Below are 22121 nucleotides of genomic sequence, written 5' to 3'. Positions count from 1 at the left end.
AGTGAGCAGCTACAAATATGGGGGGGGGGGGGGGGGGGGGGGGGCTTTTGGTGGAACCTCCAGTTATCTGACTGGGAGTGGCTACCTCCCAGGTGAGACAGCCAGCGCAGCCCCCAGCTAAAGGTCAGAGCCCCCCCGGTACATACACTGCACCACCGTCCAGCCATGCAGCGTCCCCCACGGGGGGAGGAAATACAGGGACAGGGAGAGAGGAAAGGGAGAAGAGGGACCCCCCCTAATTGACCTCCCGGGAAATGCCCAGCTGCTCTGTCCTGCCGAGACAGGGAGAGCTGTACTTACAGTCTGGACGAGCTGGAGGCATCCGATCACAGACCCACACCCAAGCAGTACGGGGTGGCTGCTGGCCACAGTACACTGTGACAAAGACATCCATAGTTCGGTCATGTGTGTGCCCCTGAGCATGTAGCTCACCGGCAGCCCCTGGAGCCTGAGGGGCATGTCGTGGCCAACCCAGCCTAGGGCCTGCTCACGCTCGATGGCCAGGCTGGGGAGACTACAAGGATCTATATTTATCCAGCCTGTCACCCAGCCGGCTGTTGATAGAAGATCACAGGATCAATATCTTGCGCAAAAGGCAAAAAATCCAGAAAATAAATTACCAGGACCGATGGTCCCGGCATGGAGCCTAGGTCTTTCTTCTTCACTAGGCAGAAAAAAAACTGAGCTGCAGGAAGCAGGCCGAGGGGTTATAGCCAGAGGGACCGCCCCCTGGGCAGAACTGTACAGCTCTGTTTTCACATGTATTCAGCCTAGTCCTCTCCTGAAGGTGGCGTGATAACACTACGGTCAAGATTTAATGGAGCAGCGTCCGTCAATGAATGAAAGAGAAAAATGGCCTGGTCATGAAGGGGGCAAATCTTCCAGAGATCAAGTGGTTAAGCCACCCTGACTTCCATTCCTTGGTTTATTCTCCACTGCTTACTACAAACTGAGGACTCACAAAGTGGGGTAGGGTAAAAACTTTATCCCAAAAGGGATTTTTTTTTTTTTTAGAACTGCTTAAAAAGTGTGTTCGCTGGAGTAAAACTTTAATATGTTAGTCAAGTCCATCTAAATCTGCAAGTGCATCTAACACTATCCTCTCACAATGCTGCAGTGCTGCCCAAAAGTATCTCTGTTGCTCCTCCTTTCAGGCTAGGGACACCCAAAACACGAAAGGCATACAGCTCATCGAATCACCAGGTGAAAAGAAAAAAAAGGCCTCAGAAAAGAAAATTAATGCAGCCATCACAAGGACTGGTAAGCTACAACAGTTAAACATTTTTGGGTTTAATACCGCTTTAAAGGCTAAGATTACCATTTGGAGCCCATTAAAACCATATGTAGGGTGTAACCAGCACAAAGCAGGCCCTCTTCCCGCAATGCTTTACCTGCGACAGAGGGCCGGGATCCTCGCTGTCGGGTTTCAAAATAAGCAAGGCCATGCAGGTGAAATCTTTGAATGAACTAAAAGTACCATCTGTCATCATAGTAGACAGCTTGTAGTTCTCAACAAACTGCGAGGGCGCTGACGAGTGCTCTGATAGTTCACTGCCACCACCCACAACTTTCAAACAGAAAGCCTGTAGAGAGGCATGTGCAGAAAGCTGTACCAAGCATCTTCAGGAGCCTGACATTGCACCTTCGATCTACAAAAAATAGCAAATTGTTTTTTTTTTTTTTACCCATTTGCATTTTTTCCCCCCAGAAGGTGAACTTATCCTTACATATTGCTGACACTGCCATTAGTTTAAGCAAACATGAGTGTAGGACTGACTTTGGGACAGAAATTTCTTCACATAGAAATCCGGGCAGTTAATTCATAAAAATTGCAACCTCCCCAGATGAAGGATTTAACCACTTCAGCCTCGGACCAATAAATACCTTAAGGACCAGAGGTCTTTTTCCAATTTCGCACTGCGCTGCTTTAACTGGTAATTGCGCGGTCATGCAATATTGCACCCAAACGAAATTTGCGTCCTTTTCTTCCCACAAATAGAGCTTTCTTTTGATGGTATTTGATTGCCTCTGCGATTTTTATTTTTTGCGATATAAATGGAAAAAGAGCGAAAATTTTGAAAAAAAATGATATTTTCTTCTTTTTGTTATAAGAAAAATCGAATAAACTAAATTTTAGTCATACATTGAGGGCAAAATTTATTCAGCCACATGTCTTTAGTAAAAAAAAAATGTCAATAAGCGTATATTTTTTGGTTTGCGCAAAAGTTATAGCGTCTACAAACTAGAGTACATTTTCTGGAATTTACACAGCTTTTAATTTATGACTGCCTATCTCATTTCTTGAGGTGCTAAAATGGCAGGGCAGTACAAACCCCCCCCCCCCCCCCCCAAATGACCCCATTTTGGAAAGTAGACACCCCAAGGAAACTGCTGATGGGTATGTTGAGCCCATTGAATATTTATTTTTTTTGTCCTAAGGGATTGAATAATGACTAAAAAAAAAAAAAAAATGTACAAAAAGTTGTCACTAAATGATATATTGCTCACACATGCCATGGTTATATGTGGAATTGCACCCCAAAATATATTCCGCTACTTCTCCCGAGTACGGGGATACCACATGTGTGGGACTTTTTGGGAGTCTAGTCGCGCACGGCATCCCGAAAACCAATCACCACCTTCAGGATTTCTAAGGGTGCAAATTTTTGATTTCACCCCTCACTACCTATCACAGTTTCGAAGGCCATAAAAAGCCAAAATAGCACAAAACCCCCCAAAATGACCCCATTTTGGAAAGTAGACACCCCAAGCTATTTACTGAGAGGCATGTTGAGTCCATGGAATATTTTATATTTTGCCACAAGTTGCGGGAATATTACAAACTTTTTTTTTTTTGCACAAAGTTGTCACTAAATGGTATATTGCTCACACATGCTATGGGCATATGTGAAATGACACCCCAAAATACATTCTGCTGCTTCTCCTGAGTACAGGGATACCACATGTGTGGGACTTTTTGGGAGCCTAGCCGCGTACGGGACCCCGAAATCCAAGCACCGCCTTCAGGATTTCTAAGGGCATAATTTTTTTATTTTACTCCTCACTACCTATCACTACCTATGACAGTTTTGACGGCCATAAAATGCCAAGATGGCACAAAACCCCCCCAAATGACCCCATTTTGGAAAGTACACACCCCAAGGAAACTGCTGATGGGTATGTTGAGCCCATTGAATATTTATTTTTTTTGTCCTAAGGGATTGAATAATGACTAAAAAAAGAAAAAAAAAAAAAAAAAAAATGTACAAAAAGTTGTCACTAAATGATATATTGCTCACACATGCCATGGTTATATGTGGAATTGCACCCCAAAATATATTCCGCTACTTCTCCCGAGTACGGGGATACCACATGTGTGGGACTTTTTGGGAGTCTAGTCGCGCACGGCATCCCGAAAACCAATCACCACCTTCAGGATTTCTAAGGGTGCAAATTTTTGATTTCACCCCTCACTACCTATCACAGTTTCGAAGGCCATAAAAAGCCAAAATAGCACAAAACCCCCCAAAATGACCCCATTTTGGAAAGTAGACACCCCAAGCTATTTACTGAGAGGCATGTTGAGTCCATGGAATATTTTATATTTTGCCACAAGTTGCGGGAATATTACAAACTTTTTTTTTTTTGCACAAAGTTGTCACTAAATGGTATATTGCTCACACATGCTATGGGCATATGTGAAATGACACCCCAAAATACATTCTGCTGCTTCTCCTGAGTACAGGGATACCACATGTGTGGGACTTTTTGGGAGCCTAGCCGCGTACGGGACCCCGAAATCCAAGCACCGCCTTCAGGATTTCTAAGGGCATAATTTTTTTATTTTACTCCTCACTACCTATCACTACCTATGACAGTTTTGACGGCCATAAAATGCCAAGATGGCACAAAACCCCCCCAAATGACCCCATTTTGGAAAGTACACACCCCAAGGAAACTGCTGATGGGTATGTTGAGCCCATTGAATATTTATTTTTTTTGTCCTAAGGGATTGAATAATGACTAAAAAAAGAAAAAAAAAAAAAAAAAAAATGTACAAAAAGTTGTCACTAAATGATATATTGCTCACACATGCCATGGTTATATGTGGAATTGCACCCCAAAATATATTCAGCTACTTCTCCCGAGTATGGGGATACCACATGTGTGGGACTTTTTGGGAGTCTAGCCGCGTACGGCACCCCGAAAACCAATCACCACCTTCAGGATTTCTAAGGGTGCAAAGGCCATAAAATGCCAAAATAGCACAAAACCCCCCCCCCCCAAATTACCCCATTTTGGAAAGTAGACACCCCAAGCTATTTACTGAGAGTCATGTTGTCTGAACGAAAAAAAAGAGATTGATCGGTGGGTATGCCCACCATTAGATACCTCCCTTCATCCACCCACTTCTAATGATGGACATACATGCACCATTTATATATGCCGAAGCATGGGGGCATCCTCCCGCAAAAAAGTTATGCCGCGTACATACGTTCAAACTTTTCCATGGGCAAGCCCCCTGTCGGAATTTTGACCATATGTACGTGGCATTAGGAGCAAAATCGCTCCTCCACCCCTTATGCCCCCATGCTTCGGCATATATGCTCTTTTTTAACTGTGGTGGTGAAATCACCGCCTACAGCACTGGAGTCACGGCTTTATGTATCGTGGGAGCAAACGCTGTTGCTGTCAAGATAAATAAATCCGCGCTGCAGCTGAATGGCGTACCTGCTAAGCAAATTATGGTTAACGTTAAAACAAAGTAACATCCCAGTAAAACCTTACCATACCATACCTGCAAAGCAATTGCCAAAAAAAACTGTAAAAAATAAAACATTTTTTAACACAACCTGTGTCTAAAATATATATATGCCGAAGCATGGGGGCATCCTCCCGCAAAAAAGTTATGCTGCGTACATACGTTCAAACTTTTCCACGGGCAAGCCCTCCGTCGGAATTTTGACCGTATGTACGCGGCATTAGGAGCAAAATCACTCCTCCACCCCTTATGCCCCCATGCTTCGGCATATATGCTCTTTTTTAACTGTGGTGGTGAAATCACCGCCTACAGCACTGGAGTCACGGCTTTATGTATCGTGGGAGCAAACGCTGTTGCTGTCAAGATAAATAAATCCGCGCTGCAGCTGAATGGCGTACCTGCTAAGCAAATTATGGTTAACGTTAAAACAAAGTAACATCCCAGTAAAACCTTACCATACCATACCTGCAAAGCAATTGCCAAAAAAAACAGTAAAAAATAAAACATTTTTTAACACAACCTGTGCCTAAAATATATATATGCCGAAGCATGGGGGCATCCTCCCGCAAAAAAGTTATGCTGCGTACATACGTTCAAACTTTTCCACGTGCAAGCCCTCCGTCGGAATTTTGACCGTATGTACGCGGCATTAGGAGCAAAATCGCTCCTCCACCCCTTATGCCCCCATGCTTCGGCATATATGCTCTTTTTTAACTGTGGTGGTGAAATCACCTCCTACAGCACTGGAGTCGCAGCTTTATGTATCGTGGGAGCAAACGCTGTTGCTGTCAAGATAAATAAATCCACGCTGCAGCTGAATGGCATACCTGAAAACATGAAAAATGGTTAACAATAACACAGTAAACAGTAAAGTATAAAAAATTTGAGAGAGAGAGAGAGAGAGAGAGAGAGAGAGAGAGAGAGAGAGAGAGAGAGAGAGAGAGAGAGAACAATAAAACGACAACTATTTTTGGTTTTTATATTTTTTTTGGTTTTTTTATTTTACTTTTTTTTTTATACACTTTTTTTTGAACTGTAAACTGTAACTGTAACGGTTCGGGTCTCTCAAAATGCGATGGCATCTTGGGAGACCCTGTGTAAGTGTGCCTAGCCTGTGAAATGCTGTACCCTACGCTAATACTTCACTAGTTCATGGTAGCGTTCAAAACACTCACCCTGACAAAGACCAGGATTGCCAGGACAGCGTGGACAATAAGAACGGGTGTCACGCCTATATCCGCGCTTGCTACAGACACGACATCTTTTTTGGGGGGCTCGTTGGGTAGGGGTACTCGGGAGGACATAAGAATAATGCCTCTCATGCAGCCGGCTTACTGCATTTGGTTGGGAATGGTGAGGTACAGAACCGTCTGGAAACAGAAGCTCTGTGACAACCTCTCTTTGGAAGAAAAGAAAGGTTAATGTTCCGCCTGAAGTTTTGTATAGCACAAAAGCATTCAGCAAAGCCAATTGAAATAAGTAAGCAGACACTTTTTTGTACCAGCGTCTGGTCTTACGGGAAGTTAGATACGGCGCCAACATCTGGTCATTGAGGTCCACCCCTCCCATATTTTTGTTATATTCGTGGACACAGAGGGGTTTCTCCACAATACCAGTCGCCGTAGAAATTTGGACCGTCGTGTCTGCATGAAGGGAGGTAAGAACGAAAACATTCTTATTATGCCTCCACTTCATAGCGAGCAAATTATTACACCGATAGCAGGCTCTCTCCCCCAGCCTAAGACGGGAATCTACAAGCCGCTGGGGAAAGCCCCGGCGATTAGGTCGCACGGTGCCACATGCTCCAATCTGATTATCAAATAAATGACTAAACAGTGGCACGCTGGTGTAATAGTTGTCCACGTACAAGTGGTACCCCTTTCCGAATAAGGGTGACACCAATTTCCACACTATCTTGCCAGCGCTTCCTATGTAATCAGGGCAGTTCTCCGGCTCTACGTAACTATCTTTACCCTCATAAACCATAAAGCTCCATGCATAGCCTGTGGCCCTGTCACAGCACTTATAGAGCTTGACCCCGTATCTGGTACGCTTGTTGGGAATGTACTGTTTGAATGACAAGCGACCAGTAAACTTAACCAGGGACTCATCAACGCAGACAACTTTTTGGGGAGTAAACAAGTCTGCAAAACGTTGGTTGAAGTGGTTTATGAGGGGCCGAATTTTGTAGAGCCGATCGTATTCAGGGTCTCCACGTGGACGACAAAGTTCATTGTCACTGAAGTGCAAGAACCGCAAGATCTGCTCGTATCGTTTCCTGGACATGGAGTTAGAGAACACGGGCATGTGGTCAGCCGGATGCGTGGACCAATAAGCCCGCATCCGCATAAATTTATGTGTGCCCATGTTGAGGGAAAGGCCCAAAAACGTCTTAAATTCGGAAACCGTAACTGGTTTCCAATCTCTGGCAAGAGACGGCAACTGGGGATTAGCGGCGATGCGTTGACCAGCATATAAATTGGTTTGGTCCACAATAGATCTATAGAGATCTTCCGTGAGATACAGAGAATAAAAATCGAGTGGCGTAAAATCATCTGTATCCACCTGAATACCGGGTTGGGCAGTGAATGGGGGAAGTACGGGTTCTGCAGAAGTGGTGGGCACCCAATTGGGATAGGCGAATTCTGCAGGAAGGGCACTATGGGTACGACGGGCCTGTCTTTGTCTTCTTCTTGGTGGCAGCGGGACACTACTTGTGCTTGCCACCTCGCCAGCTTGAACTGCACTTATGGGACTCGCCACGTCACCACGTGATACTGCAGTGCTGGATGTACGTCCAGGGTGTACTAGGCCGCTGGTGCTTGCCAGTTCACCAAAAGGATGAGCGGCGCTAGTACTGGCTCTATACTCCATACGAGGGACTTGCGGTTCCTGCACCTCAACAACATCAGAAAATCGGGGTCGGGTATGCCTGACAATAGCAGGGACCTCTTCTTCGTCGTCAGAGCTATCTGACATGGAGGCGCTGTCCTCTACAGGTTCGTATTCTGAGCCTGAATCTGACAGATCAGTGTCTTCCTCTTCACTATCTGTCATGCTCAGAAACGTGTAGGCCTCTTCACTAGTGTACCTTCGCTTTGCCATTTTGGGCTCTAAATTTAGGGGTACAGTAGTGAGACTCACAGGTAAAAAAGCACCTAGCCTGTCAGCGACTGTATAAAACGCTACCAAAAAAAACTGTTAGCGATCGCAGGGATCAGGCCTGACTCTGCGAACGCTGCAGTTATGTGTGTTGTGTTTTGTAAGTGACAGTGATCGATCGATACTGCACTTGGGTGGGCTGGGCTGGGCAGAGGGGCAAAACGCAGGTGCTAGCAGGTATCTGGGCTGATCCCGCTAACAATGCGTTTTTTTAGAACCCTAAATTGCTGGGCACGCTAGTATAGATCTGATCAGATCAGATATTGATCTGTTCGGATACTATACCACTAAGGGAGGTGTATGCTTTGCGCGTGGGTGTTAGCGGTGCTGGCACTAACCTAGCACTGCCTGGGGCGACGCAGACCCTTTCTGACCCTAAAACCAAATTTATATCACCCGCCGGGTGATCAGGGGGTTAAACCTTTATTAGGTAATAAATGGCGGGTGCCCTGATGCTATAAAAAGCGAACTACCTAACCAGCGTCACCCGCAACACTTATACGGTGATCACTGGCGAAAGGGTTAACTAAGGGCAATCAGGGGTTAAAACCTTTATTGGGTATTTATATGGGGGTACCTGAAGCTTTATAAAAACCTGACGGGGAACCTAAATAACTAAATAACTAACTGGCTAACCAGCGTCACCAGTGACACTTATGCAGCGATCGCTGGTGAAAGGGTTAACTCTAGGGGCAATCAAAGGGTTAAAACCTTTATTAGGTTATATATCGGGGTACCTAACGGTATAAAAACCTGACGTTGAACCTAAAAAAAAACTAGCTTCCTAGCGGGACCAGTGACACTATTGCAGCGATCAGAAAAACGATCGCTTAGTGACACTGGTAAAAGAGGGTGAAAGGGTTAACTGGGAGGGCAATCAAGGGGTTAAACCTTTATTAGGGGGGGGTAGGGGGCTACCCTGGACCTAAAGGGGCCTAACACTAGCTGCCCTGACACTTTTTACAGTCACAACTGACACTAAATGTAGTGATCAATAAATAAATGAACACTGCATTAGTGACACTGTGACTGGGGGGGGGGGCGGGGGGCCGATCGGGGGGGGTGATCGGGGGGTGACTGGGGTGAAATGTGTGCCTGTGTGTACCTATGTGTCAGTGGACTGTTGGTGCACTTACTTGGACGTCTTCACTCCTCGCTGTCCGGTTCAAAAAGACCGCCACGAGGAGTGTGACATCACTTCCTCCTCCTGTGTTTACATTTTCACAGGGGAGGAAGTTCGTCACTGGCCAGGAGCGATCGAGAGGGGATGGGCGGAAACCAACGGCCATCCCCCTCATCGCCGATCGCTCCGGCACCGAAAGGGACCGCCGTATCTAGCGGGAGGGGGTCCGATCGGACCCCCCACCCGCTAGAAGGCATTCACGTACATTTACGTGATTGTGCCTGCCTGTGCCATTGTGTTGACGTACATTGGCAATACGGCGGTTCTGAAGTGGTTAATGTTTGTTTTGTCAAGGGTCTAACAATACATTTGGAATATAGGCAGGTGCTCTTTACCTCATTATGGAGGACTCTTTGGGCCTGTAGCAGGAAGTTAAGCCCATCTCAGACAATGCACTGCCTTCAGAAGAAGAAAAGTGCTCGTGCAGAAAAGTTAATACACGTTAGCAAAGTTCCAAGCTCCAGCGTGAGTAAAGATTTCTTCACACCTAAAAGTGCACACTCCACTCACAAGCCGCTTACCAGCTACTATGACTCCAAGATGGGAGTCTGGCTGAACCTTATCCCAGTAAACCCATGGGATGGACGGAAATCATGAGCTGAGATTTTAAGATAAATTGTCACATACCAAGATGGTCATCAATAGGTCTCACTAAGCGGTCTTTGTGCTTCCTATGAAAGATTGGGTTTAATGTACTGCCTTCATTGTGTTGAGAATGACAAACTAGTCACTGCACTGTATGCAATTTGAATAAGCTTTTTGTGGAGGTTGAGTTTTTCCCCACACTACAATTTCCAGGTATTAACCCTTGATGGTGGGCCTGTGTAACACAAATTCTCAGACAGACTATGGGAAATAAACAGGGAATCCCACAAGAACATTAGAAAAGATGAATTTTTATTAGAGAAAACGATACAAGACATGCTTGGAATTTATGGAACAAAAGGTGTTTCTCCTTTATGACATGTCTTGTCCTGTTCTTCCTGTACACAAAGCTTTGGCCTCCCTCAAAGCATAGCATATGAGGCAATACCATTTGATATGAGCATAAATAATCCACTGGTTGTATATTAAACTTGCTAAACAAATGCGAGAATTCAGAACAGTTCTTGGACAAGGAACACAGCTACAATACAGGCATTAAACAAAACATTCACTTTTTGGGGCTGAAAGGAATTCATCACCTGCTTTTATTCAACATCTGAATATATTCTTGCAGGTGTTTAAATTACAGTCGCATATACTGTTGAGCACAGTAATGCCATTTGAGAGCCATGTATAAAAACACGGAAAGCCATATACAGACCATTAATGGACCAGCACGTCAATGTACAAATTACATTTCTCACAGTTCTTCTACATCAGTGCAATAGCTTGAAGGTCCCTCTAGTGACAGATAAAGTAATTGCTGTTCAACAGCAAAAAAAAAAATAAAAATCTAGTTGCTTGCTTGATAAAACTGAAAATTAGCTGCACAAGACCACGATTTCTTCTGCTGCAGTCGAGGGGCAAAATTCTTGGCCTCCCCATTCTCTTGGGTAGTTATTAGATCAATAATAGCTGAGAGAAAGGCACAGTCTCTTGATTCCGTTTCACTCCAGTCTACAGGGCGAGGATTTTCTATCTTCTCTTGCAAAAGGGAATCGAGCTCTTTCTTTAAATCCTACAAGAGACGCAGTAAATAAAACACAATCACAATGAATTTCTGGCAAGTCGTAACCTGTCTTCTGCAAACGTTCACGGGGTCTCACTTTAGCCTTTGACACAAAATATATTGGATTTTGCTGCGTTCTCCAGGAGGAATGATACACAAGGATAGTCGATGGTGATCTTACAGATTGTAGGCTACATAATGCACAACAGCAGAAATAGGGAATCAAGTCCACTGAGAGTACGGATATAAAAGTGCCATCTACCTAAACACTATGGAGCACTTTATGCATGGTCCCCACTGACTAGCATGAGCAGCACCTAACTTTTACTCGGAATGCATTCATGTATGTGTGAACAAATGTTTAATTTCAGAATATGTGGATAGCAATAACAAGCTTTCTGTTTAAGAGGCACCCAGTCACCACACACAGACGATCAGCAGGCTAGGTTCATTGTGGCTGACGTTGGACTTACTATGGTGGATTTTTTTAATTGTTTTTTAAAGGACTTTTCATTTTTACTTGTAATTGAAAATGTGTGTCATTTTTTACAAATTATTTTTCTTTGTTAATGTGTTTCGCACCTGATGGAGCTGAGAGACTTTGAGAAGTGTGTGGACTCAAGTTGGGAGTCAACTATCCAGACTGTTATTTTCAGTTGGCCACCCTGGAACTGTTATTGGATCATGAGCTAGAGACTTCATTCAATGGAACTGCACTTGGAATCTGACTTGTTGCTCTGCTAGATTGAGGCAACTTGAACTTAAAAAATCATTAAAGAAAAAAAAAAAAAAAAAAAACATTGGGTACTCAAAAATCTGTTGCTGAGAGCAGGAGAGGTTCAATGGCTGAAGATACTTCAGTGTAGGCAGCAGAAGGTACTAAGTGAAGCAAACAACTTCCCTCTTACCAGTAGGAGCAATCATGGGGAAAAAAACAAACAAAAAAACAAAAAAACAACACTCAGGCTGAAGTGGCAGTAATAAAGTGTGGTCCAAACTATTGTAAGCAACACAAAAGCTGGAATTAGGTTTTAAAGCAGACACTGCCTTCCCCCTACATTCCACAGCAACCAGGTATAAATGTACAATAAGGCCCATGACCTTATAATAAATGCACTAGGACTATGGCCTTGTGCATGCATTGGGACATGGAGTGACATAGTAAGGTTGAATAAAGACACCAGTCCATCCTGAGTGAGTGTCTACAATTGTTCCTATCCCTGTATATTGCACACTCACATCAGTCACTACCCACAAGGAGTCCACAATCCAAGGTCCCCACTCATATACTAGGGCAATTTTGGACAGAAGCCAATTAATCTACCTGAATGTCTTTGGAGTGTGGGAGGAAACCGGAGTACCCAGAGGAAACCCATGCAGCCACAGGGAGAACATGCAAACTCCAGGCAGGATGTGTCGTGGTTGGGATTCCAACCAGCAACCTTTTTATTTACTGCTAGGCCAGAGTGCTAACCACTACACCACTGTGCCGCCCAAATCTTAAATCTTTTACATAAGAAAACAAGGCTGTCTTTGATCTTCCTATGAAAGATTGGTAGGAAAAGTAATACTGATGCCACTGGGAGCAAACCGATGTACCTGGGGAAAACCCACACAGGCACAAGGAGCATGTGAGAACTACAGGCAGGTATTGCCATGGTTGGGATTCACACTGATGACCCTAGTGGTGCTAGGTGGAAGCGCTAACCACTGTGCTACATATTAAAGTCTAAAAAATATAAATTGGCAGGCCGTCCATTAGGGGCGCCCCGGGCTCCTCAACCTCTCTCCACGCCACCCCCTATATGAATAATGGATAGATTTATGCATAGTATGAATCTATCCATGGCCGCTGCAGCCACATTCAGGCATCCAGTCCCTTTCTGGATGCTGGGCGCCTGAATTACTGTGGCAGGGGTGGTTTTTTAAGCTCCTGATTAGAGCCATAGGCTCTAATAGGCTTAAAAATAGGGTTGGCTCGGAGCGCAGAGCATTGCGCCATGAGCCCACCCAGGTGTTACAACAATGAATGAATATTCGCTGTTGTAACACTGATCCTCAATCCAGCCAATCATAAGTTGGTCTGAGACAAGTTTTCCGATTGGCCGAAAAGAGGAGAGCCCTAATTGGCTGCCGAGGAGGAGGGAGCAAATGGAAGCCGCTGATGCCTGTGGAGAGGAGGGGAAGGGGGGTAGAACAGGGTGGTAGTGTTTAAGCTCCCCCCCCCACCCCAAAAAAAAGTTACCACCAGCCGCCACTGTATGGAATTACATCAACATTTTAAATATTGTATAATGCTTTAGTGAATGGGTTTAAATCTCGTTTAAGTGCTCATAAACAAAATAAGGGGCTAAAGAATGGTGATATAGAAAAGGAATGTGAAAGGTGGTTGCAGACTTACTACATCAGGATTATGGGAAGTATACAGTAAAGTATGATTGGTCAGTATTGTAGGGGAGTTATTGCAGTAGCATTACCTTGACCAGGTGTGCAATCCTGCCAGGCGACTGAAAAACAATCCATTCATCGACAGCAATAGTGTCCTGCCCTTGGTCATTCTGTATGGAAATATCTCCTCCAAAGAAAAGTAGTGAATATGGAGAGACCTCTGTGCAGTCATACAGGTAAATCTGTAGTGATTGAAATAAAACCAAAATAAGTAGTTGTGAACAATAATTGTGAGTCTCATTAACAAAATGATCTTTGTGAATGTTTAAAGAAAATCAAAACTTTTTTTTTCTCCTTAGGGGAACAAGTACATAGAGCATGTGGTTCCATTCTACACCACTTCCTTCCAGTTAAATACATTTAAAAAAGATAATTATTTAACAAGTAAAACTCCAGAGACACTTTCACATTTCAGCTATGAGCCTAACACTTTTTTTTTTTTTTTTTTTTGGATAGAGTAGGGAAGGGGTCAGAACTATCAGGTTTTACTGCCATTGGACTCCATTTGAGATATTTCCTCACACCTTTTGTTCTGTTCACAACACTTTACTAGACCGGAAGTGAGGGAAACATTCAACCTGCACCAGAGAGAAAGACAATAAAAACTGACAGGGGTTCTAGCATTCCCTTTTCTTAACCAATAAAGTAAGTGAGTGTGTCAGTCAATCTGACAGAACTCCAGTGTTTCTCTGTGGAGAGAGGAGAACCTTCCAGAAGAAAAAACACATCTCTGCAGCACTCCACTAATCAGGCCATTATGGTAGAGTGGCCAGACAGAAGCCACTGCTCAGTCCCCTTTCACACTGAGGCAGTTTTCAGGCTTTTAGCGCTAGAAATAGCACCTGTGAAGCAACTGAAAACTGCCTCCCATGCTGCCGGAATGTGAAAGCTTGAGTGCTTTCATACTAGGGCAGTGTGCTTGTGGGATGTAAAAAAAAAAAAAATCCTGCACACAGCATCTTTGGGTCGGTTTGCAAAACACCCTGCCTATTGAAATGAATGGGCAGCATTTCTGAAGCGCAACACGGGCACTTTTAACCTCCTTCAGCCGTTAGTGGGAGTTAAAAGCGCCCCGCTAGCAGCCGAAAAACAGTGCTAAAGAAATATATGGACATGCAGATATGCATCTCTGATGGCGATAGACACCAGAAGTTTTCCTGTAGGATAGAAACTAGTAACCAAACGACTGACCTGATCGACTCCATAGAAAGGAGGGGATCTTTAGGAACTGATTTCGATTCTTTAGATCTAGAATGGATCTGTTGAATTTCTGTGTGGATCTGTACATGTGCAGGAAATGCATGAAAAAAGGCAGTGAATGTTTTAAGGAACCTAAGAAGAAACAGATCTATCAGTTGACTCTACTAGAGGTAGCTTGAAAAAAGCACAAACCATCTCTGTCAGAGATTTGTACCAGCAATCTCTCAGATTGCGAGGCTGAAAAAAAAGGTTCAACTCCAGTTGTCTCCTCTGCAGAAGAGTAATCGGTTTGCCTTTCTTCCTGATCACCTGAGGCTAACCCCTCACCCTCTACCCACTGTTCCCTTGATAAGGGAGCTAAGGTGGGGGAGGAGGTTCTAACACGCTTCCTATCCTTGGATAGTGGATGCGGTTAAAGTCACTAATTTTCCTTCAAGGCTCTCACCGTAAAATCCCTTTCCATGTAATTCACCGACCGACACAGCTCCTCTCTTAGCCAATGGGTTGTTATGCCCACCACTAGGAGAATAGTAGGCATTACTTGTTATGTAACACTCAGAACTTTTCAGTTCCGCCCAGGGGGCAGTCCCTTGGGCAGAACCTTTTCAGTTCCGCCCAGGGGGCGGTCCCTTGGGCAACAACCCTCCAGCCTGCCATGCAGTCATCAGTACGTCAACAAGCAGTGAAAAAGGAGGGGCGGGTGCTGTGTCGGTTGGTGAATTACAGAGAAAAGGATTTTACGGCGAGTACAAAAAAAAATCCTATTTTCTCTTATATTCACCGACCGACACAGCTCCTCTCTTAGCCATTGGGACGTGCCCAAGCAGTGCCAAACGAGGGGTGGGAAAACAGCATAGAAAACTTCATCCACCATGGCAAGTGGGAACTAGTTAAACTTTACCCACAAAAAACAACAGTGTGTGGAGAAATCAAACACAAAACCAGGGTACCCTCAACAGGAGTGACTACCCACAACCGCACCAAAAGTGCGGAATGTAACGCAACAGCGCATTAACTTAACGGTACTGCGTTTTTATCGAAAAACCAGGAAAAAATTAAATATATTGCATATTCAATTGCAACTATATGGCTGCCTGCAAAACTTTGCGGCCAAAACAGGCATCAGCCGATGCACTGACGTCTACCTTGTAGAACTTGGTAAATGTGTGGACAGACGACCAGGTTGCGGCTTTACACACCTGAGCGACAGACGCTTGGTGTCGGAAGGCCCAAGATGTTCCGATTGCCCTTGTGGAGTGGGCTGTGACCGGAAAGGGGGGCACCTGTCCCTTCAAGGCGTAGGCTTGCACTACAATCCGTCTGATCCACCTGGAAATGGTGGCCGACGAGACGGCCATGCCTTTCTCCATGAGGCTTGCAGACCGGAGCTCCGACATAAACCCTAAAATGCCACAGGAGCCATGTTCATGAGACCTAGAGGAACCAGTTCCAGGAAACATGTTACCCCCCTCCCCACCATCTGGAGGAAATACGAATATTGACATGGGGCCTGGAGCCCTAGGTCTCATGGGCTGTCCTGGAAGACGCTTGGAGAAAATAGGTGTGCCAAGCTTGTAGCATCATACTCAAAAAACTTGAAGCTGTAATTGGTGGCAAAAATTCTTAAAAAAATTATTGAGCAAAGGCTGTGAATACTTCTGAACATGTGATTTTTTTGTTTTTCACTTTTAATAAATTTGCAAAGATTTTAAACAAACTTCTTTCACGTTGTCATTATGGGGTATTGTTTGTAGAACTTTGAACAAAATAGTGAATTTAATCTATTTTGGAATAAGACGTAACAAAATGTGGAAAAAGTGAAATGCTGTGAATACTTTCCGGATTCACTAAATACCTGGCAGGGAAGAACTCCAGAAGCTATGTGCACATCCTAGGTCATTAACTGGTAAAAATAATACATTACAGTGCCTTGAAAAAATATATACATTTTGTCACGTTACAACCAAAAACAAATGCATTTATTGGGATTGTATGTGATAGACCAACACAAAGTGGCTAATAATTGTGAAGTGGAAGGAAAATGATAAATGGTTTTCAAAATTGTCAAATGTGTGGTGTGCATTTGTATTCAGCCCCCCCCCCCGAGTCAATACTTTGTAGAATCGCATTCTCTGTCAGATTGATGGAGAGAATCCATAAACAGCAATTTTCAAGTCTTGCCACAGATTCTCAATTGGATTTAGGTCTGGACTTTGGGCCATTCTAACACATGAATATGCATTGATTTAAACCAATCCATTGTAGCTCTGGCTGTATGCTTATGGTGGTTGTCCTGCTGGAAGGTGAACCTCTGCCCCAGTCTCAAGTCTTTTGCAGACTAACAGGTTTTCTTCTAAGATTGCCCGTTATTTGGCTCCATCTTCCCATCAACTCTGACCAGCTTCCCTGTTCCTGCTGAAGAAAAGCATCCCCACAACATCACGGTGGGGATGGTGTGTTCAGCAAGATGTGCAGTGTTAGTTTTCTGCCCCACACAGCATTTTCCTTTTATGCCAAAAAGTAAAATTTTAGTCTAATCTGACTAGAGCACCTTCTTCCACATATTTGGCGTTTCTACCACATGGCTTCTCGCAAGCTGAAAATGGGACTTTTTATGGATTTCTTTAAACAATGGCTTTCTTCTTGCAACTCTTCCATAAAGGACAGATTTGTGGAGTGCTTGACTAATAGTTGTCCTGTGGACAGATTCTCCCACCTTAACTGTGGATCTCTGCAGCTCTTGCAGAGTTACCATGGGCCTTTTGGTTGCCTCTTTGATTAATGCTCTCCTTCCCCAGCCTGTCAGTTTAGGTGGAGAGCCATATCTTGGAAGGTTCGCAGTTGTGCCATACTCTTTCCATTTTTGGATGATGGATTGAAAAGTGCTCCGTGAGATGTTCAAAGCTTGGGATTTTTTTTTTTAATAAGCTAACCCGGCTTTAAACATCTCCACAACTTTATCCCTGACCTGTCTGGTGTGTTTCTTGGCTTTCATAATACTGTTTATTCACCAAGGTTCTCTAACACAGTGGTCATCAACCCTGTCCTCAGGGCCCACTAACAGGCCAGGTTTGCAAGGTAACTGAAATACATTGCAGATGATATAATTTGCTGCTCAGTGATTACAGTATTCTAGTCTGCATCTCCCCAAGGTAATACATACAACCTGGCAGGTGGATTATTTACGAATTAGGTGACTTCTGAAGACAATTGGTTCCACTAGATTTTAGTTAGGGATATCAGAGTAAAGGGGGCTAAATACAAATGCATGCCACAAATTTTGAAAACCATTTATCATTTTCCTTCCACTTCACAATTATTTGACACTTTGTGTTGGTTATCACATAAAATCCCAATAAAATACATTTACGTTCTTGGTTGTAACATGACAAAATGTGGAAGATGTCAAGGGGTATGAATACTTTTTCAAGGCACTGTAGATCATGTAATATGTTACGAACAGACCGGCCCCCACACCTCTCTGATCTGACAGCTAGTGGGGATCTTCTGATCTTTTCCGAATGGAAAACTGCAAGGCCTGGCAACCTTTAGCTTGTCCTTTTCAATAGACTACTACAGAGCTCTGGAGTGCAGTGGTAGTTTATTCTCTCTGTCAGATTGTATCTACTTGCCCTTATGGGATGTATGGGCACACAGATACACTGGCAGATCTGCTGGAAACCTGCAATGCTTTACCAGCTTTTACCTGCAAAAACATGTGCATTTATTTTTTCTAAAAAGAGAACTTATCCTTTATACACAAGCTGAAAAAAGTAGAAGATACTTACACTACTGGTTTTCATCTTCAGGTGGTAGACCAGCCAGGAGTAGTGAAACTCTGTCTCTTCCACGTTGACTGATTTGGGATGAATGCAGACCTTGCCATCTGATTTTGTGTAAACTTTTACCCTAATGAAAAACGTATTATGTTAATATTTTAAACACGGCCTTCTGATAAACACACATTTACAAGAAAATACATTATCAAACGTGAGCACAAGTGCCAATGTAATCCACGCATTGTAAACTGTATTTGAGAAGTAAATTGTGAGAAGACGCAGACTGAAGTATTTCTTGGGTTTTATCTTTCCCTCACCTTTCCCTCCTGGGTTTTACCTTTCCCTCACCGCCTCTTAAATGCGGGAAGTTTCAGAAAAATGTCATCTTATTTTCAATAATAATCCTGCTTCAGTCGGTGACAAAACACAGAACTCAAAGCATCAGCAAGAAATCTAGGAAACCAACATACTCAAAAGGAAGTGTCAAAAACGGCAGCTTCCGTGAATGTGTAAACAGGCTAAATTAGTAACAGCATTGAGACTTGCCAAGCTGCAATCACAAACCTACAGTAGACGGCACCAGGTACCATAACAGAAGAAATGTTTCCAAACACTCCACTGTGCTTTATATAGTTATGAGAAAAAGACAGATTATATTAGAATGGTCCTTTTTTAAGTAAGGTACACATAAGAAAAATTGGCATGCTGACAACCTTGTCTGAGGAAGGGGTGCCAGTGGTGTTGCAGCATCGATGAGCCTGATACAGTATATCAAAATGTCCTCAATACTTTATTGCCTCACAGCAACCAGAACTGACACTTGTGAGAACAAAAGTTTGACATGGACTGTGTGTCAATTTGGAGAATTACAGACTGTTCTCAGATTGAAACTCGGTACAGGCAGTCCCCACGTTGCAAACAAGATAGGTTCTGTAGGTTTGTTCTTATTTTGAATTCATATGCAACTTGGACAGGTACTTTTTTTTTTTTTTTTAAGTGTAACTTTAAGTGTAACACCTCACTTTCTGTCGCTGTGACAATGGGATTTTAATGTGTTGTTGTGGGAACAAGAACTGGTAATAAAGCTTCAGTGGAGACACCTTTTTCCCATGTTAACTCTTAAGGGAGTGAATTTCCCTTCCTAGGGGTAGATTTCCTCTCACTTCCTGTTGTCTTCCTCAGTTTGTAAGTAAGAGTGGTATGTACGGTAAGTTGGATGTTTGTAACTTGGGGACTGCCTGGATTATAACAAAAATACCTTCAAAGCATTCCCTGTGATAGTGAATATGTAAACAAATTAATAAAACGTATGAATAAAATTCACTGCAAACTACCAGGGCTAAAAAAAAAAAAAAAAAAAAAAAAAAAAAGGATTGGGGTTCACCCAGTTTTCGAAAACTGGGAAGTACAATTGCATTTTTGATGGTTTTAACCTTTGAAAATAGGATGCAAAATCAACAATCCCAATACTAAAGTTTATTTTTTTCATTTTTTAAACTATGCACTTAATGTCTTATAAAAGTCGCTACTTTTGTTACGTTTTCAAGCCTTTAAAAGCAGTTTTAAAAGTATAGTGGGTAATGTTTACGAAAAAAGAAAATCTCAACTTAAAGGATAAGTTCAGCTTTGGGAACGATACACGTTCCACCTGTTTTTAGAGGAACATGAAACATGTTCGCACTTCTGCAATGGCTTGGCGATCTGAGCCCTATGTGTGACAGCAGTAAAGGGAGAAGTTCCCCTTACCAGCTGTCACTTTTTGAAAGGAGTACAACTGTGCAGGGCTTCACCCACCCGGGCACATCATTCATTCACAGAGTTCTGTGAATGAACTACAAGTACCCACATCCTTTGCAGCTGTTGGCTTGTAGCTCCCAATGAACTACTATTTATGATGTACCGGGCAGACAGCTCACACTGACAGTCTGCAGGAAACCTGCATGGCATCATGCAGCCATGCTCTCCAGGCTCAAAAAAAATAAAAAAAATATATATTTTTAAAAGGTGAATGTATCCTTTAACCACTTCCAGACCGCCCACTGCACATACACTATCATTTATATAATTTATGCCATTCATTGATCAGTGCTTTTTTTTACCACTGATCGCTAATGTCACTGGTTCCCAAAAAGTGTCACTTGTGGCAAGATTTTTCCGCCCCAATGTTGCAGTCCTGCTAAAAATCTCAGATTGCAGCCTTTACCAGTAAAAAAAAAAAAATTACATATACACACACACACATATATATATATATATATATATATATATATATATATATATATATATATATATATATATATATATATATATATATATATATACATACATACACACTATATATATATACATATACACACACTATATATATATATACATACATATACACTAGAGCTGCAACTAACGATTTGTCTGTCGACTAATCTATCGATTATTTCTTCGATTAGTCAACGACTATCCGATTATTTTTTTTATTTTTATTTTTTTAATGAATCTAGTGTTTTTTTTTTTGATTAGCTAATTAATCCTTTGGATAACCTTGAGAGTATTGTATTGGCGGGCAGTGTATTGGCGGACAGTGTATTGTATTGCATTGGCTGGCAGAGTATTGCATTGCAGAGTATTGCATTGGCGGGCAGAGTATTGCATTGCAGAGTATTGCATTGGCGGGCAGAGTATTGCATTGCAGAGTATTGCATTGGCGGGCAGAGTATTGCATTGCAGAGTATTGCATTGGCGGGCAGAGTATTGCATTGCAGAGTATTGCATTGGCGGGCAGAGTATTGCATTGCAGAGTATTGCATTGGCGGGCAGAGTATTGGGCTGGCGGGCAGAGTATTGGGCTGGCGGGCAGAGTATTGGGCTGGCGGGCAGAGTATTGGGCTGGCGGGCAGAGTATTGGGCTGGCGGGCAGAGTATTGGGCTGGCGGGCAGAGTATTGGGCTGGCGGGCAGAGTATTGGGCTGGCGGGCAGAGTATTGGGCTGGCGGGCAGAGTATTGGGCTGGCGGGCAGAGTATTGGGCTGGCGGGCAGAGTATTGGGCTGGCGGGCAGAGTATTGGGCTGGCGGGCAGAGTATTGGGCTGGCGGGCAGAGTATTGGCAGGGTATGGAGGGATGGCTGCATCCATCCGACCTCTCCCCTCCACTGCACAGATCAGTACAGAGAGGGGAGAGAGAAACGGTTTGTTTACAAGTGATCGCTCCATCGGAGCGATCACATTGTAAACGCCTGGGTGTAGAAAGATGGCGCCGCTTCGGAGCTAGGCCGAAGCCGCGGCCTCTCCTAAGACCGAGACCGCGGAGCGCTCCGCTGATCGCGGCATGTGCGCACGGATCGGTGACGATCCGTTGCACCCCTAGGGACGGCGGCACGGAGGGGGAGAAGAGAGGGGGACGGCAGCACGGAGGGGGACGGCGGCACGGAGGGGAGCAGTAGATGCTAAGCACTGTCCCCACTGTGACGCATCGACGCCCTGCACGCACGTCGACGTATTTTCTTAGTCGACGCGTCGTGGTAGCTCTAATACACACACACACACATATACACACACACATATATATATATATATATATATATATATATCTCTCAATAAATCTATCCCATTGTTTGTATACTCTATAACTTGTACGCAAACCAATCAGTATACACTTATTGCGATTTTTATCAAAAATATGTAGAAGAATACATATTGGCCTAAACTGATGGATACATTTTTTTTATATATATATTATTTTAGCTATGGTTTATAGCAGAAAGATATATATATATATATATATATAGATATATATATATATATACATATATATTCAAAATAGTCAGTCTTTTTTTGTTTATACCACAAAAAATAAAAAAACGCAGGTGATCGTATACCACTAAAAGAAAAACCACGCAATCATCAGTTAAAGTGGCGCAGTGCTGCATCGCAAAAAATGC

General features: G+C 43.4%; 1 protein-coding gene across 1 annotated transcript in view; it reads right to left on the bottom strand.

Annotated features, from left to right (window-relative positions):
* Positions 1–9983: 9983 nt before the first annotated feature.
* Positions 9984–22121, bottom strand: part of DHX36 (DEAH-box helicase 36) — a 154060-nt gene continuing 141922 nt past the window's right edge. The window contains exons 23-25 of the mRNA XM_077488121.1: positions 18198–18318; positions 13239–13391; positions 9984–10770 (exon numbers count right to left, since the gene is read on the bottom strand). Coding sequence (XP_077344247.1) covers positions 10546–10770; positions 13239–13391; positions 18198–18318 — 499 coding nt within the window. The 3' untranslated portion in view covers positions 9984–10545. The remainder of the gene's footprint in view (positions 10771–13238; positions 13392–18197; positions 18319–22121) is intronic.

This window comes from Lithobates pipiens, unplaced genomic scaffold (genome assembly GCF_037356315.1).
Source record: "Lithobates pipiens isolate NorthernLeopardFrog02 unplaced genomic scaffold, aLitPip1_a1.2 Scaffold_18, whole genome shotgun sequence".
Lineage (NCBI taxonomy): Eukaryota > Metazoa > Chordata > Amphibia > Anura > Ranidae > Lithobates > Lithobates pipiens.
Note: the sequence above shows the minus strand (reverse complement) of the source record. Positions and strands in the feature narration are given on the sequence as shown.